The sequence below is a fragment of the Geotrypetes seraphini genome, chromosome 15 (assembly GCF_902459505.1).
Source record: "Geotrypetes seraphini chromosome 15, aGeoSer1.1, whole genome shotgun sequence".
NCBI lineage: Eukaryota > Metazoa > Chordata > Amphibia > Gymnophiona > Dermophiidae > Geotrypetes > Geotrypetes seraphini.
The window spans coordinates 32723636-32740650 of NC_047098.1; the positions used below are offsets into that span (position 1 = coordinate 32723636).

A 17015-nucleotide genomic window follows, 5' to 3' on the forward strand; every position below is an offset into this window, starting at 1 on the left:
GCAAACCAGAGTCCTGGACAGAAAAGTCCAGACTAGGATGTAGCACTCAGGACAGGGAAGGAGCTGATTAGGTTCCTAACTGTCCACCCAGCATTTGACAGAGCTGCTGCACACGTTGAAGCACCCTATCCCCACAAGCATGTTACTCTGCCCACTCATCCCCTTCCCCAATCACACAGATGCTACAAGATAGAGCTCCAACAACTGTCTCACCTCAACATAAAAAGAAAATCAGTTCTTTAAGAACTGAGAGAAGCAGAGAAACCAAACAGAATTCATTTGTCTTTTTTTATATACAGAATACAGGAAAAGTTTTCTGTAAAATCTAAAACAATACAATTAGTATTTACACTGAAACTAGCTTAACTTCCTGGGAAGATGTGGGAATATCATAATTATAATAAAAAATAAAAGGGACAAACAAGTTTACGACAAAACGCTTTGTTACAACAGACGATTCAGAACCACATGTAGCACTGTACAAATTCCTTTAAAAAAAAAGAGAAGAAAGAAGCGGTGGAAAAGGCCACAAGGGCCATATCTATACATGGATTCCACTGCTTCCACATGGAGAGCACAAGGATTCTTGGCAGCAGATGGCTGCTGACAGCCACCTGTTGTATAATCCCAGTCAGAGGATCAGGAGGGGCAGGGGGCATAGAGACAGCATGCCCCATCTTCCAGAATAGAGCACCTGTGGTATGAAAATTGTATTTTTCCTTTTTTTTTTTTCTTTTTTGTTAAATATAAAACTATTGTCACTGGCACAAAATAGAAGGAGTCTTTGATTAGATTTTTTTTAAAACCACAGCAGCTCCTTCCTGGAAGCTCCACACCCCAATGCTGAGCTTATGTTTGTATGACCATCCCCTTAGATCCCCTGCACCCTCCATCCACTCACACTAGACATCTTCATGGTTGTGCAGTGAAATCATTATCTTTTCCATTTAAAAAAAAAATGAAATGCCTGGTACAAATATATGTGCAAATGCTCCTAAAACTTGAGCAAAGAAATTGTAAAAAGTTCTTCATGTCATGCAAAGGGAGTGACCAGTTTCTGGCCAGAGTAGAAAAGAGGGAGAGGGAAGCTTCTGTACAGGTGCTGCGGCCCTAAGGGACAGAGTGAGAGCGCAGCACAGGGACCTGGTATGGGGGCTTCATGAACAGCTTTTCTTCCAGCTCTGTGTCCTGTGCTAGGCCATTCTCCCCTTTGGGCTGTTTGGTCGCAAACTCACTGATGCTGAAGACGAACTGAAGGCAGCCCAGCTTGATATAACTACCATGGTGGAGCAGAGCCGTGCCTTCCCAGCCTGCCCCGCTGCCACCAATCAAACTTGAACTGCTGGCTTTGCAACTGCATGGTCTATGGTGTGGCCCCTGGGCCTGGGAACTCATCATAGCCACCATTGCTGCTTCTTCATGTGGCTCTTCGTCCTGTTTTCGGTTCTTGTGGCGCTCTGCAACAGAAAACAAATAGAAAGAAATGTAGTCCAAGAGAAATGGAGAGATAGTTATATCTAAGAGCTTATGCTGATCTCTGGCAGGTCTACGGGCATCAACCAGGATGAGCTTAGCACTGCCAGCCCAGTACTAGAAAACAGAGCTCTTGATAAAGTCAACAGAGTTTGAGCATCAGATTTGCCCCTTCACTTACTTATCACACTCTGCACTTTGGCAACAATACTGCTGGGAGGGCTGGGGCTTGCCTTCTCCGAGAAGTCACAGGAGTATAGAACATTGTCCACAGTCGTCCCATGCTCACTGTAGTTCAACAGTTCATAATGCTTTGTATTCTAAAGGCAAGCAACAAAAACAACAAAACATATATAATCTTAAAAATATATAACACTAAACAAATATTGGCAAACTAAATACAAAAACACTTACTATACTGTGTTGCTGCAAAGAAAGTATAGCTTGCAGGAAATAAGGATGAAGAGGTTTCCCTATGGATGCAAGATTTTGTGGTCCCTATGCAGAGTAATGTTAGACTCCCATTTGACTATGAGTGCACAAGTAGAACAGGTGGTGCAGTCATCTTTTTTTAAATTCCATATGTATATTGCAGAGTCTAGTACTCTGTAAAGTTGATTACTGCAACATGCTATATTTAGTTGTGGCAAGTTAATTTAGAATGTAGCCGCTCAAGTTTTGAAAGGGGGGGAACCCCCAACAACGCATGTGACCCCAATTTTGAGGCAACAACATTGGTTGTTGGTTAAGTTATAGGGTTTAGTATAAGGTCTTGATATTAATTCATCAGACTTTATATGGGCAAGCATCATGTTATTTGCAACAGGCACTGTCTATCTATCTACCCACCCAGTAGATCATTAAGATCAGAAACAGCAGTGCGATTGTTGGTAGATTCAGTTCATTATGTGTCAAACAAGCCAAGCTGCATTCTCAGTGGGAGACTTAAGACTGTGGAACTCATTGCCGGGTAGATTATGACTATGTAAAACTACTGAGCAATTTAGGTGATTGCTTAAAATTCATGTGTTTGTGCATGAATTCTACTGTTGAGTTGTTGATAAGGGAGGGATGATGTACAATACTGTTTTTATGTTTGTTGATGAATTATGTTCAGCTGTAGCATGCTTAGGTGTTAGACAGGAAATAAATTTTTAAAATAATTAGCTGTGCCTGGACTGTCAAGCAACACATATATAAGCTCAGCTCTTAGTGGATACAATACAGCTGTGTTAGACTACTTATCCTAAAATATGACAGTAAAATGTCCTGAAAAGATGCACTTGGTGTGACGGAGTCAAATCATGGCTAAATAAAAAAAAAAAAAAGTATTAAAAAAAATGGTTAACAATTAAAACAGCAAGAATGTTCCAGGAACATATGAACTCACCTCATCGTAGAATATGCAGGCATGCTTTGCAGATACATAGTTACAATGACCATAGCTCGTAAGGCACACATCCATGTCCGCTCCTGCAAGGAAGAAGACAGGTCAGTTGCACACTACCTACTCTCAAAAGAAAAGACCTCAGAATGATGACAAAATCTTATAGATCCTATATCTTAGTCAGGAGATATTGGACATTCCCTGTGGGATAGGGAGAAGCAGTACAGCAAGCTCAGGCAGATATTTAACCAAAGCATACCATCCCATGTCCCATTATATGCTTTTAAGGCCGATATTTTTTTTAAAAAGTATCTAGACTTACCGTATTTTTTGCTCCATAAGACACTTTTTTTCCACCCAAACGTGGGTGGAAATGTTGGTGCGTCTTATGTAGCGAAGATATAAATTTTTAACACCCCCCCCCCCCCGGTTGAGCCTTTTAAAAACACTCCAGAACCTTTTTTTAACCCTCGTCCCTTTTTAAAACACCCCCGTCCCTCTTCAAATCTCCCCCATTGCCTGGTGGTCTAGTGGTGTGTCGGCCGGCAGGCGCGAGCTTTCCACTCGCCTGCCTGGGCCAGTGCCACCCTCCAAATGGTGCCTTCAGGAGGTGCGGGATGGGACGAGGCGGCGCAGGCCCAGGAAAGCGGAGGGATTGTGCCTGTCAGCCGATGCACCACTGGACCACCAGGCAATGAGGGAGATTTGAAGAGATACGGGATGGGGGTGTTTTAAAAAGGGATGGGGGTTAAAAAAGGTTGTTTTTTTGTTTTTTTAAATTCTTTATTCATTTTAAATCTATCAACAAGTATACAAATTATAACCGTACATAAACAAACATATCACACTTGGATCTTTCTCACATAATCATAAAATATTTTTTTTTTAAAAAGGTTGTTTTTTAATTTTTGTTTCATTGTTCTGCATACTGGAGGTTGCTCCCTGCTCTAGGAGGGGGTGGGGGTTCATACTGTGGTATTCTTGATTATTGTTCCAGTTTTGTAGGGCACTTGTTTCTGTTTTGGGCTATGCCGTTTGTAATTTATTTTGGAAACCAATAAATATTGTTGTACCATAAAAAAGGGAGGGGGGATTAAAAAGGTACTGGGAGGCAGGTTACAGGACAGGGCAGCGGGACAGGGTACAGAGCCTGGCAGGAAGAATTTGGTTCAGAATGTTTGTTTTCTTGTTTTCCTCCTCTAAATCTAGGGTGCGTCTTATGGTCAGGTGCGTCTTATGGAGCAAAAAAATACACTAACTTTAGAAGTTATCCAGGCAGATCTTGGCTTTTCTAAAATTATCTCACCAAGAGGATTAATTTTATATGGCCAACTTATCGGGTGAACAAAATTTATCTGGTTAAGATGAGCTAGAACTCTAGGCATTCCAGAGCACATATTCAAAGTTTATGATTTATGGTTTATTTATAATCCACCTTTTACAAGGCAAAGTAAAACACATACATACTTCACAAACAGTTCAGACATCTTAATAGTGCTATGCAACTAAACTTAATTGAATAAATCAGGACTACACACTAGCTGTCCTAAAGGTGTCTGGATACTGGCCTGCTAAGTATCAGCCCCTATGGGGTAAGCTATACTCAATAGTCTATCTAAAAATCTAGACACAGAATAAGAAAATACTTTGCCACATCTGTCACTTTCAAGAACCTAAATGAACTTCAGCCCTTGTAAAAGGGCCGACAGCCAGGCTGGCCTCTCTAGCTGAAGGGCCCCACCAAAGGGCCCTTTGTGCGGATCGAGGAGAATCGAGAATGCGACTCTGTCCAAACTCTTCCAGAAGAAGTGCCGGATCACTCAGAATCAAACTACTAACACTTGGAGCCCACCACCGGTTGGGAAAGGTTACTTCAGGGATCTGAATTATCAGCGCTACTGTTTAATATATATGTGGCATCATTAGGAGAAGTGTTTGAACAATTGCAAGTCTTATATCAACAAAATGCCTATGATGTTTTATTCTTTCCAGTACACATGGGGGGCAATCTACAATATTCTATAAATGGTTATATGTCAAAGATATAAGAATGGATGTGTGGTCATGGCCTACGTTTAAATTTAGGAAAAATAGAGGTGATGTTCGTAGGGAAAAGTGGGGAAGAGATGTGGCCTGAATCCTTATGTGTGTTAGGGGTGACATTACCTGTTAAGAAGGAAGTGAAAGTTTTAGGGGTTGTTTCGGACCCAGGTTTAACCATGAAATTACAGATTGTTAAGACTGTAAAGGCATGCTTTCGTCAACTTCATATGCTTCACCACCTTAAACCATTGATTTTGACCTATGATTTTAGAACTGTTGTACAAGGGATGGTTTTGTCGAGGTTGGACTATTGCAACACACTCTACCTTGGAATTTCTAAGACAAGAGGAAGAGTGTTACAACTGATACAAAATGCTGCAACCAGGTTAATTTTGGGTGTAGACAGGATGACACAGGACATCAATTTTGAAGAAATTGCACTGGTTACCAGCTTTATTTTGAGTACAACACAAGATTTTTTCTGTGATAAATCAAACTGTTTATCGTCAAACACCATGGTATTTTCAACAAGTCATTGCAAACTATAAATCAGGCATATCTTTACATCTGAAAATAAAAATCTATTAACCTCAAGGAAACAAGGTTACTATGCAGACACCAGATCAATGACATTCTGCATAGCTTATGTGTGGAATGCTTTGGTGGGTCAGTTGCAACAATATATTGATCGGTTTCAATTTAAGAAACAGCTAAAAACCCAATTGTTTGTCACTGCATTCTTATGACTTAACAGTTCTTTGGAAAAGAAAAGATAGTTCTTCCCTGTTGATTTAAAGATTTTAGTTTGTCATAATTATCCCCTCTCCTTTTTACAAAACCGCGATAGCGTTTTTCAGTGCACCCCAGTGTGAATGCTCTATACTGCTCCTGATGCTCATAGGAACTCTATGAGTGTCGGGAGCAGCGCAGAGCATTCAATGTGCCGGCCTGCGCTAAAAAACGTTATTTCGGTTTTGTAAAAAATAAAAAAAAGGGGGGGGGGTGTTGTTTTAATTCATGTAAACTGTTTAGTTCTTAAGCGGTATAGAAAAATTTTAAATAAACAAACAGTAGCTTTAAATACAGGAGTAAGATGACTAGAGAGGGTCTGGAGAAAAAAATTAAAGAGAGGAACACTGTCAATTGGAGAAGAGAAATAAAACCATGCAAACTGGCAGTAACTGAAGCTAAGAGTACTTTATGATAACTTGATTAATCAGTCAAGGAACTCATCCAAATGTCTTTTCTGGATATTTAATTCACCTTTATTCATAAGAGATTACCACCGACTCCTCACAACACCCTGATGAAGATAGTCTAGCCAATTCCTTCCAGGGCAAGATCAGGACCTTAAGAGCATCATTTACTCATATGTTAAGAGATGAGTTCAGTAAATGCCGATGAAACAAAATGATGGCAGATAAAGGCCAAATGGGCCATCTAGTCTGCCCATAAGATGAAAAAGAAGGAATACCAACAGATAGGTGCTGGAAAGAGTTCTCTACTGTTACTTACAGAAGAAGCTCTCAAAAAAATGTTGCCATCTTGAGTTTTCTCCTTCTAGCATGCTGATTTTTTATTATGGCTGACAACCTATCAATATGTGTCTGACAAAAGGTATTTATCTAAAAATATTATCAGCCATCTCACTGACCCCCATACTTAAGGCCTTGGGATTGGACCTAACTAAAGTAGAAAATTTTAGGCCAGTAGCGAGTATGTATACTGTGGCTTGCTAAATTGTTAGAATTCTGCGTCAAAATACAACTGACTTCTTAAACCTGGTTAATGGATTCCATAACTTACAACACGGCTTCAAGTCTATGCACAGCACTGAATCCTTTTTTCTAGAATTAATAATACAATACAATGTCTTATATAAGACAATTTTCTGCAAGGAATCTATGCGGTTTACAATAAGATTTAGAGCAAGCTCTTAAGTTACATTGTTAAGAGGAGCACTAGTTTAGGAGAAAGGGTAAAGATTAAGAGTGACTATAGTAAAAAGAGGTACGTCTTTAGTTTCTTCCAGATTTCAAGGTAGTTGATGGGTTGTCTTGGGTATATTGGCAGTTTGCTCCAGATGAGAGGTCCCTGATATTCAAAGGTGGCTTTGAATATCTTCTTCCGCAGTACTCGTTGAGGAGATGGGAAGGATAGTTTGTAGCGATGCATAGTGCGTGAGTTGAAGGAGGAATGTAGGACTTTGATGCTAGAAGTTAGTCCCTCTTGAGTTCTCTCCATGGATTGCTTTATGGACCATGCAGGCTATCTTGAATTGGATTCTTCTTTTCATCGGTAGCCAGTGTAGTTGCTCTAATACTTGTCCTTTCATATCGGCTCCTTTTGAGAATTAGTCTTGCTACTGTGTTTTGTAGTAATTGAAGCCTTTTGCATTTTTCTGTAATGCTGTAATATAATGAGTTGCAATAGTCCACATATGGTATTAGGACAGATTGTGTTACTGTCCTAAAACGGGTCTCAATCAGGACTGGTCTTATCAGCCTCAGATGTCTCATCTTAAGGAATAATTTTTTCACTAAATGATAAGGTGTGTATTGAATGTTAGGTTTGAGTCAAGCATAACATAGTAAATGATGGCAGATAAAGACCTGAACAGTCCATCTAGTCTGCCCATTAGTTATACCCATTACAAACACATGATTAAATTAACTTGTCTCTTCTTTGATATTTCTGGGTCATAGACTGTAAAGTCCACCTGGTATTGTCTTAGGTTCCAAATGCTGAAGGTGCCATCCAAGCTCACTCCAGCCTATCAAACCATCCTGTTTTCAGGATATCTGCCATAAAGTTGGCCAGTAACATCCTCATGTTCCAAGATAGAGTAGGCATGCTCTGCCAATGTAACTTCTAGGATTTTGGAGGTATTCTCTATCTTTAGACTCTCACCTGTGGACAGTATTATTGCTGAATGTGGTAGCAAGTTGTAGTCCCTGAACGGAAGCACTTTCATCTTCTGTTTTTTTTAGTTTGAGGAGTTGCGACCATACACTCAGATCCTTTACCAGCTTTGATATGCACTGTAATGTCAAAGGCGAAGTCCTATCTAAGCAAATGCAAACAAACTTTTCTGTTACAGTTTAATATTTCAGCTGCATTTGATGCAGTTGATCATTCACTATTTCTCATAAAATTGAAAGAGTTATGCATGCCTGGGATTATATTAACACGGTTCACAAAATTCTTTAGGCAAGAGAACATATGAAGTGAGAAAGGATTGTAGGAAGTCTCAAACATGGAAAGCCTTCTGTGGGGTGCCACAAGGCTCCCCACTTTCACCGTCCTTGTTTAATATATGAGTGACTTGGGTAAGCGGTTCTCCTCCCCGCAAGTTCACACATTTTCCTATGCAGATATTTTTCTTCTTTATATTGCCAAAGATTTCTTCATTGACACATTACAGCATACGTATATCAAAGTTGGTTCAGGATCTGAGTGCATGGCCACAAAAAAACTTTCTTAAACTAAACAAAGAAGATGATGGTGCTTTCAGCCTCTCCAGCTTTCCAACTCTTATTTATTCTTGATTAATGGCTGAAACTTTCCGCCCCTTCCTATTGTTTTTTTAACTTTTATGTCTGCTTTTCTGGAAATATTGTAGTTCTACCTCATCCCACTTTGTTTAGAGTTACGTCTGTTAATGTATTGACAATTACTGTTATGTTTTCTTGTTTACTACATGCATCCCCTTTTTTTAGTGTACATCGCCTAGAAATCGCGAGAGGCGATTAACCAAAATTTTAACAAACTTGAAACTTTGGTTCGGGAACTACAACTTGATACCACATTCAAGACTAATATTGTCTAAACATGAAAAACTAATGATAGACAAAATTTCAAAGGTATTAGCTGTTATCCTTGACTCACTGGTCAAAATTTTTTCTTCAGACTGAGACAATTAAGAATGATAAGACCAGCTCTAAGTCAGAACAGCTTCAGAATAGTACCTTAGGCAATCTTACTCCTATATTTGGATTATTGTAACTCTCTATACTGTAATGTCCCAATGAAAGATCTTAAGTGATTACCATTGCTCCAGAACACAGCAGCTAGACTGATTTTTCACATAAACCAGTTTCAGAGGGCCAGTTCGTTACCAGTTAAGAGCAGAATCCAATTTAAAATCACAAGTATGGTCCACAAGGCTATATATAGGGGAAAATTTGACTGGACTAACATCTGCCATTCAAGTCACACATTTCTTCCATGACTCAAGAATGGCCCAAGGCTTCAAACTGCCTTTTCCCTCTCCACATCAAATCTGAAGAAAATCACTCCGAGTCTACCTTCAAATTTCAAGGTCCTATGATTTGGAATTGCCTTCCAGCCTACTTGCAACAGAACCCCTTCCTACCTTCAATTCAGGAAATCACTAAAGACATATCTCTATACTCACTAATCCAGGACTAAAACTCAATATAACCATGATCCTTGATGCTGCTACTGCTATGAATACCTATTAATTTTATTATCATTCCCATAACCTCACTGACCCAAGAGACAGAACAATTCATCTCATCTGTCCTCACCAAGGTAGAACAACAGACTACGAAATTCAAACTAAAACCAAATCCGGAAAAAACAAAGATTTTCCTGGCAAGTCCCAATAACAAGATCACGAATACCTCTCTGAGACTAAATGGGTCAGATTACCCAATTAACCCTACAATCAAAATCCTTGGCATCACCTTGGATCGAAGCATGACTTTTGAAGACCACACTAATGCTCAGGTTAAAAAATGTTTTTTCACTCTACGGAAACTTCGTACCATCTTCTCTTTTCGGCTGCTGGTCCAATCTATAAAGCACAATTACTTACCGTAACAGGTGTTATCCAGGGACAGCAGGCAGATATTCTTAACGCATGGGTGACGTCACCGACGGAGCCCCGGTACGGACCTTTTTAACTAGAAAGTTCTAGTTGGCCGCACCGTGCATGTGCGAGTGCCTTCCCGCCCGACGGAGGAGAGCGTGGTCCCCAGTTAAGATAAGCCAGCTAAGAAGCCAACCCGGGGAGGAGGGTGGGACGTAAGAATATCTGCCTGCTGTCCCTGGATAACACCTGTTACGGTAAGTAACTGTGCTTTATCCCAGGACAAGCAGGCAGCATATTCTTAACGCATGGGTGACCTCCAAGCTAACAGAGAGGGAGGAGGGATGGATGGCCATTAGGAAAATAAATTGTGTAACAGATTGGCCGAAGTGCCCATCCCGTCTGGAGAAGGCATCCAGACAGTAGTGAGTAGTGAACGTGTGAACTGAGGACCAAGTGGCAGCCTTGCAGATTTCCTCGATGGGCGTGGAACGGAGGAAAGCCACAGAAGCAGCCATAGCTCTGACCCTGTGGGCCGTGACAGCACCTTCCAGTGAGAGACCGGCCCGAGCAAAACAGAACGCAATACAGGCAGCAAGCCAGTTGGAAAGCGTCCGTTTAGAGACAGGACGACCTAGACGGTTAGGATCGAAGGTCAGAAAGAGCTGAGGGGAGGAGCGGTGAGCCTTGGTACGGTCAAGGTAGTATGCAAGGGCACGCTTACAATCCAGCGTGTGCAACGCCTGTTCCCCAGGATGAGAATGGGGTTTAGGGAAAAAGACAGGCAACACAATGGACTGGTTGAGGTGAAAAGCCGAGACCACCTTGGGAAGGAATTTAGGATGGGTACGCAGAACCACCTTGTCATGGTGAAAAACAGTGAACGGTGGATCGGCAACCAGTGCATGCATCTCATTAACCCTCCTGGCAGAGGTGATGGCAATGAGGAAAAGCACCTTCCATGTTAGAAGTTTGAGCGAAGTTGTGGCAAGAGGCTCAAAAGGGGGTTTCATGAGGGCTGATAAAACCACATTCAGGTCCCAGACAACTGGAGGAGGCTTCAGAGGTGGTTTGACATTGAAGAGGCCTCTCATGAACCGGGAAACCAGTGGATGAGCCGTGAGAGGTTTTCCGAGGATAGGCTCATGAAACGCAGTGATGGCACTGAGGTGGACTCTGATTGAGGTAGACTTGAGGCCAGCGTCGGACAGAGAGAGCAAATAGTCCAGTACAGTTTCCACCGCTAATGAGGTGGGATCGTGATGATGCAGTAGACACCAAGAGGAGAACCTGGTCCACTTCTGATGGTAACATTGGAGGGTGGCCGGTTTCCTGGAGTCATCCAAAATACGACGGACAGGCTGAGACAGGTTCTCTGGAGAGGTCAGCCCGAGAGAAACCAAGCTGTCAGGTGGAGCGAGGACAGATTGGGATGCTGTAGAGACTGATGCTGCTGTGTAAGTAGAGTAGGAAACACAGGAAGTGGAATGGGCTCCCTGGAGCTGAGCTGAAGCAGGAGGGAGAACCAGTTTTGGCGAGGCCACCGAGGAGCGATGAGAATCATGGTGGCTCTGTCCCTGCGGAGTTTGAACAATGTCCGCAACATCAGAGGTAGTGGAGGAAAGGCATAGAGGAACCGATCCGTCCAGTCGAGCAGGAATGCATCTGGGGTCAGACGATGAGGAGAGAAGAGTCTGGAACAGAACTGGGGCAGCTGATGGTTGTGAGGCGCTGCAAAGAGGTCCACCTGCGGAGTGCCCCAGCGAGCAAAGATGGAGTGGAGTGTTGACGGGTCCAGAGTCCACTCGTGAGGTTGAAGGATGCAGCTGAGATTGTCGGCCAGGGAGTTCTGTTCGCCCTGGATATAGACAGCCTTGAGGAAGAGATTGCGGGCCGTGGCCCAGGTCCAGATGCTGAGAGCCTCCTGACAAAGGAGGCGAGATCCGGTGCCGCCTTGCTTGTTTATGTAGTACATGGTGACTTGATTGTCTGTGCACAGGAGAAGAACCTGAGGGCAGAGAAGGTGCTGGAAGGCCTTGAGAGCATAGAACATGGCTCTGAGTTCCAGGAAATTGATGTGATGTTGACGCTCCTGAGGGGTCCAGAGTCCCTGGGTGCGTAGATCTCCCAGGTGAGCTCCCCACGCATAGGGGGAGGCATCCGTGGTTATGATCATGGAGTGAGGGGGTAGATGAAAGAGTAGACCCTTGGAAAGATTTGAGGAGTTCACCACCATTGAAGAGATTGCTGAAGAGACGATGTCACAGAGATGGGATGAGAAAGAAGATCCGTGGTCTGTGACCATTGGTTGGCAAGAGTCCATTGAGGTGTCCCGAGGTGGAGTCGCGCCAGAGGAAGCACATGGACCGTCGAGGCCATGTGGCCCAGGAGAACCATCATCTGTCGGGCAGGAATGGAGTGATGAAGGAGCACCTGACGACAGAGGTGGAGCAGGGTCCATTGACGGTCGGAGGGAAGAAACGCCCTCATTAGTGTGGTGTCGAGAACTGCTCCAATGAACTGAAGTCGCTGTGTGGGAAGCAGATGCGACTTGGGGTAGTTGATCTCGAACCCCAGGAGATGGAGGAAAGAGATGGTGTGATGAGTGGCTTGTAGCACAAGTGGAGACGTAGGTGCTTTCACCAACCAATCGTCCAAGTAGGGGAACACCTGGAGGTTGTGAGACCTGAGGAAGGCCGCCACCACAATAAGGCACTTGGTGAACACCCTGGGCGATGAAGCGAGGCCAAAAGGAAGCACCTTGTACTGATAGTGACGGTGCTGTATCTGAAACCGTAGGTAGCGACGTGAAGTCGGATTGATTGGGATGTGAGTGTAGGCCTCTTTGAGGTCCAGGGAACATAGCCAGTCGTGTTGAGAGAGAAGAGGGTAAAGCGTGGCAAGGGAGAGCATTCTGAACTTCTCCTTGACCAGACACTTGTTGAGGTCCCTGAGATCGAGGATGGGACGAAGGTCTCCTGTCTTCTTGGGAACCAGGAAGTAGTGGGAGTAGAATCCCTGACCCCTTTGGTCCGGAGGCACCTCTTCGATGGCATTGAGAAGAAGGAGGGATTGGACCTCCCTCAGGAGGAGGGGGGTTTGGGAGGAGTGAGAAGCAGACTCTATGGGAGGATTGTCTGGTGGAAGAGTCTGGAAGTTGAAAGAGTAGCCGTGGCGAATGATGTTGAGGACCCATTGGTCTGATGTGATGACCTCCCAACGGCTGAGGAAGATTTGGAGGCGACCCCCGATAGGCTGAGGAAGAGGCAATGATGATGGGAGACTGGCTATGCCCTGGAGGAAAAAGTCAAAAGGGCTGAGATGGTTTTGACGGAGGGAGAGGCTTGGCAGGTTGGTGAGACTGTGAGCGAGCCTGAGATTGATGCTGTTGACGAGGTCGGCGGGGCTGCTGTTAAGGTGGGTTGAGAGGTCTGGCCGAGAACCTGCGCTGGTATGAAGACTGCTGTCTGTAGGTGCGAGCAGGTGGAGTCTTCTTTTTAGGTTTAATCAGAGTGTCCCACCTGGTCTCATGTGCTGAGAGTTTCTGGGTTGTTGAGTCCAGGGACTCTCCGAAGAGTTCATCACCCAGACAAGGTGCGTTAGCCAGGCGGTCCTGGTGGTTAATGTCCAGGTCAGAGACTCTCAGCCATGCCAAACGTCGCATGGCCACCGCCATAGCAGATGCGCGAGAGGTCAGCTCAAATGAGTCGTAGATGGAGCGAACCATGAATTTCCTGAGTTGGAGGAGGCTGGAAATATGTTGCTGGAAAAGAGGGACCTTACGTTCAGGAAGGTATTTCTGTAAGGAGGAGAGCTGTTGCACCAGATGCTTCATGTAGAAGGAGAAGTGGAAGGTGTAGTTGTTGGCTCTATTGGCTAACATGGCATTTTGGAAAAGGCGCTTACCAAATTTATCCATGGTCTTTCCCTCTCTGCCAGGAGGGGTGGAGGCATATACACTGGAACCCTGAGATTTTTTCAAAGTCGATTCCACCAGGAGGGACTCGTGGGGCAATTGAGGTTTATCAAACCCTGGGATTGGAATAACCCGGTACAAGCTATCCAATTTACGAGGGGCTCCAGGAACCGTGAGGGGAGCTTCCCAGTTTTTATAGAAAGTTTCCCGTAAGATGTCGTGGACGGGCAACTTCAGAAATTCTTTGGGAGTTTGCTCAAAGTCTAGGGCATCGAGGAAAGCCTGAGACTTTTTAGAGTCGGACTCTAAGGGAATGGAAAGAGCTGCTGACATCTCCCTAAGGAATTTGGAGAAAGAGGATTGCTCTGGTTTGGAGACGGTGTCGGTCATGGAGGGTTCTTCGTCGGTTGACGAAGCGTCCTCCTCGGTACCGTGAGGGGAGTCTTCCCACAAATCTGGGTCCCTAACGTCGGGGTGCGTACGTTTGGACATCGGTGTGGAGGGCTCGGCATGGCGGGTCTTTGAAAGAGATTTGCCTGAGCGCACCGAGGCGGTACCGGGTGAGGAAGACCGATGTCGTTCCTGGGACCGGACAGGGTCGGCAGCATCACGGGTATGTACTGTAGGTGTTTCTGCCAAGAGCACCGGCATGGAAGCATTAATCGGTACCGAGGGGGGTCGACTCCGATGGGACAGTGTGAGGCTCGGACCGGTCCCGTACCGGAAGGTGCGGCGCCAGCAACAGTTGTTGGAGCTGTTGTTGCAGCTGTTCCTGTAACTGTGTTTGGAGTATGGCCGCGATGCGGTCGTCCAGGGGAGGCACCGGTACCGCTTTTTTCTTCTTCGGTACCATAGGTGCCGCTCTACGCTCCGGTGATGAGGAGGCCGATGATGAGGCACTCACCGAGATCGGAGCAGAGCGTTTGCAGTGCCGGGAGGGCCGGTGTCGCAACCGTGGCAGGAGGGCGCTCAAGGGAAGTGGGAGGTTGGTGTTGATGTCGTCGGTGCCGACTTTTGTGGTGCTGTCGACGTCGCAGCCGGTTCCATGGCAGATCCGGTACCAAACAAAATATTTTGCTGGATCTGCCGATTTTTCAAAGTACGCTTTTTAAGCGTAGCACAGCGGGTGCAGGTGTCAGCCCGATGCTCTGGACCCAAGCACTGGAGGCACCAATTGTGTGGGTCGGTGAGGGAGATCGGGCGTGCACACCGCTGGCACTTCTTAAAACCCGGTTGAGGGGGCATGAATGGAAACACGGCCTCCGCAAAATCGAACCCGGAGGTCTGTATGGTGGCAACAGGCCCCACTGGGGCCGGCCTGAAAAAATAAGGAAAACTCGACGAGTTTTTTTGTTTTTTTTTTGAAAACAAAAATAAAGGGAATCCGATAAGAAAAAAGGAAAAAAAGTGAAAAAATACGCGAGCGGGAAGGCAAAAATTAGTTTTTCAACGGCCGTTGAAAACACATGCGTCTTCTTCGCTCCGCGGAAACGAAGAAACGGGACCACGCTCTCCTCCATCGGGCGGGAAGGCACTCGCGCATGCGCAGTGCGGCCAACTAGAACTTTCTAGTTAAAAAGGTCCGTACCGGGGCTCCGTCGGTGACGTCACCCATGCGTTAAGAATATGCTGCCTGCTTGTCCTGGGATAATCTTGTTGTAATTCTTTATTTAAACACTGCGAAACAAGTACAACATGTACCATGATGGCACAACCTCACAATCAGAAATACAGTGTATACAGTAATAAACCCCCCCTCCACACAACATGTCCCCTTCCCATCCCACCCCTCCCCCTCCCCCCCCCCGCCCCCCCCACCCCCCTCTAAATTGCTCATTCCCCGGTATCTTCTATAACCCCCCCCCACACATGAAATAACAGATAGTAAGAAGTAACAGGATGAACTCCTATGAGTAAAACGAAGCAATGAATGTCCCTCTTCATACAAGCACCATCTAAAGCACAGTTACTTACCGTAACAGGTGTTATCCAGGGACAGCAGGCATATATTCTCACATGTGGGTGACGTCATCTACGGAGCCCCGGCGCGGACAGCTTTTCAAGCAAACTTGATAGAAGTTTCAAGTTTGCACACTGCACCACGCATGTGCGTGCCTTCTCGCCCACTAGAGGGCGCATCCCACCTCGTGGTCCTCAGTTCCATAACTAGCAAGGAAGCCATCCCCGGGGAGGTGGGCGGGTTGTGAGAATATATGCCTGCTGTCCCTGGATAACACCTGTTACGGTAAGTAACTGTGCTTTATCCCAGGACAAGCAGGCATGATATTCTCACATGTGGGTGACCTCCAAGCCAACCAAAAAAGGGTAGGTGGGAGGATGGCAATTTATGAAAACAGGTTACGTAACACCGACTGGCCAAACCGGCCATCGTTTCTGGACAAGGTGTCCAGACAGTAATGAGAGGTGAATGTATGAACCGAAGACCAAGTGGCAGCCTTACATATGTCCTCCATCGGGGTGGATCGGAGGAAAGCTATCGAAGCTGCCATCGCTCGGACCTTGTGCCCCGTGACTCGACCCGGGGGAGGAAGGCCAGCCTGAGCGTAGCAAAAGGAAATGCAAGCGGCCAACCAGTTAGACAGAGTGCGCTTGGAAACTGGGTGCCCTAATCGATTGGGATCGAAGGACAAAAACAATTGAGGAACCTTCCGATGAGGCCTGGTGCGTTGAAGATAAAATGCCAACGCCCTCTTACAGTCAAGCGTGTGAAGCGCCGTCTCGCCTGGATGGGAGTGGGGCTTCGGGAAGAACACAGGAAGGACAATGGACTGATTGAGGTGGAAGTCAGAAACAACTTTAGGTACAAACTTAGGATGGGTGCGGAGGACCACCTTGTCGTGATGAAAGACAGTGAAAGGAGGGTCCGCAACCAAGGCTTGCAACTCCCCAATCCGCCTGGCGGAGGTGAGGGCAATTAGAAACACCGCCTTCCAAGTCAGAAATTTCAAGAGGGACTTGTTAAGTGGCTCAAACGGGGGTTTCATCAGTTGAGCCAGGACCACATTCAAGTTCCACACGACGGGCGGAGGCTTAAGAGGGGGACAAACCCTGAGTAACCCCTTCATGAAGCGTGTCACCAAGGGATGGAGTGACAGAGGGCGTCCCTCCAGAGGTTGGTGGAAAGCAGAAATCGCACTGAGATGAACCCGCACCGAAGTGGTTTTCAAGCCGGAGCGCGACAAATGAAACAAATATTCTAAAACCGAGGATACCGGCACTGATACCGGATCCAGGTGAAAAGACGAGCACCAGGTGGAAAACCTGGTCCATTTCTGCGCATAGCAAAGCCTCGTCGAGATCTTGCGGGAGGCTTCCAACACCTCCTTCACCGATTGAGACAG

The 17015-nt window shown here is 45.4% G+C and overlaps 1 protein-coding gene across 5 annotated transcripts in view; it reads right to left on the bottom strand.

Moving 5' to 3' along the window:
• Positions 1-667: 667 nt before the first annotated feature.
• PHF12 (PHD finger protein 12) overlaps positions 668-17015 on the bottom strand; it is a 169103-nt gene continuing 152755 nt past the window's right edge. For 4 of the 5 annotated variants that reach the window (XM_033921692.1, XM_033921691.1, XM_033921690.1 and 1 more), the window contains exons 12-14: positions 2864-2946; positions 1655-1793; positions 668-1457 (exon numbers count right to left, since the gene is read on the bottom strand). In XM_033921692.1, the coding sequence (XP_033777583.1) occupies positions 1111-1457; positions 1655-1793; positions 2864-2946 (569 nt within the window). In that variant the 3' untranslated portion in view covers positions 668-1110. The remainder of the gene's footprint in view (positions 1458-1654; positions 1794-2863; positions 2947-17015) is intronic. The other variant, XM_033921689.1, reaches the window with a different exon arrangement.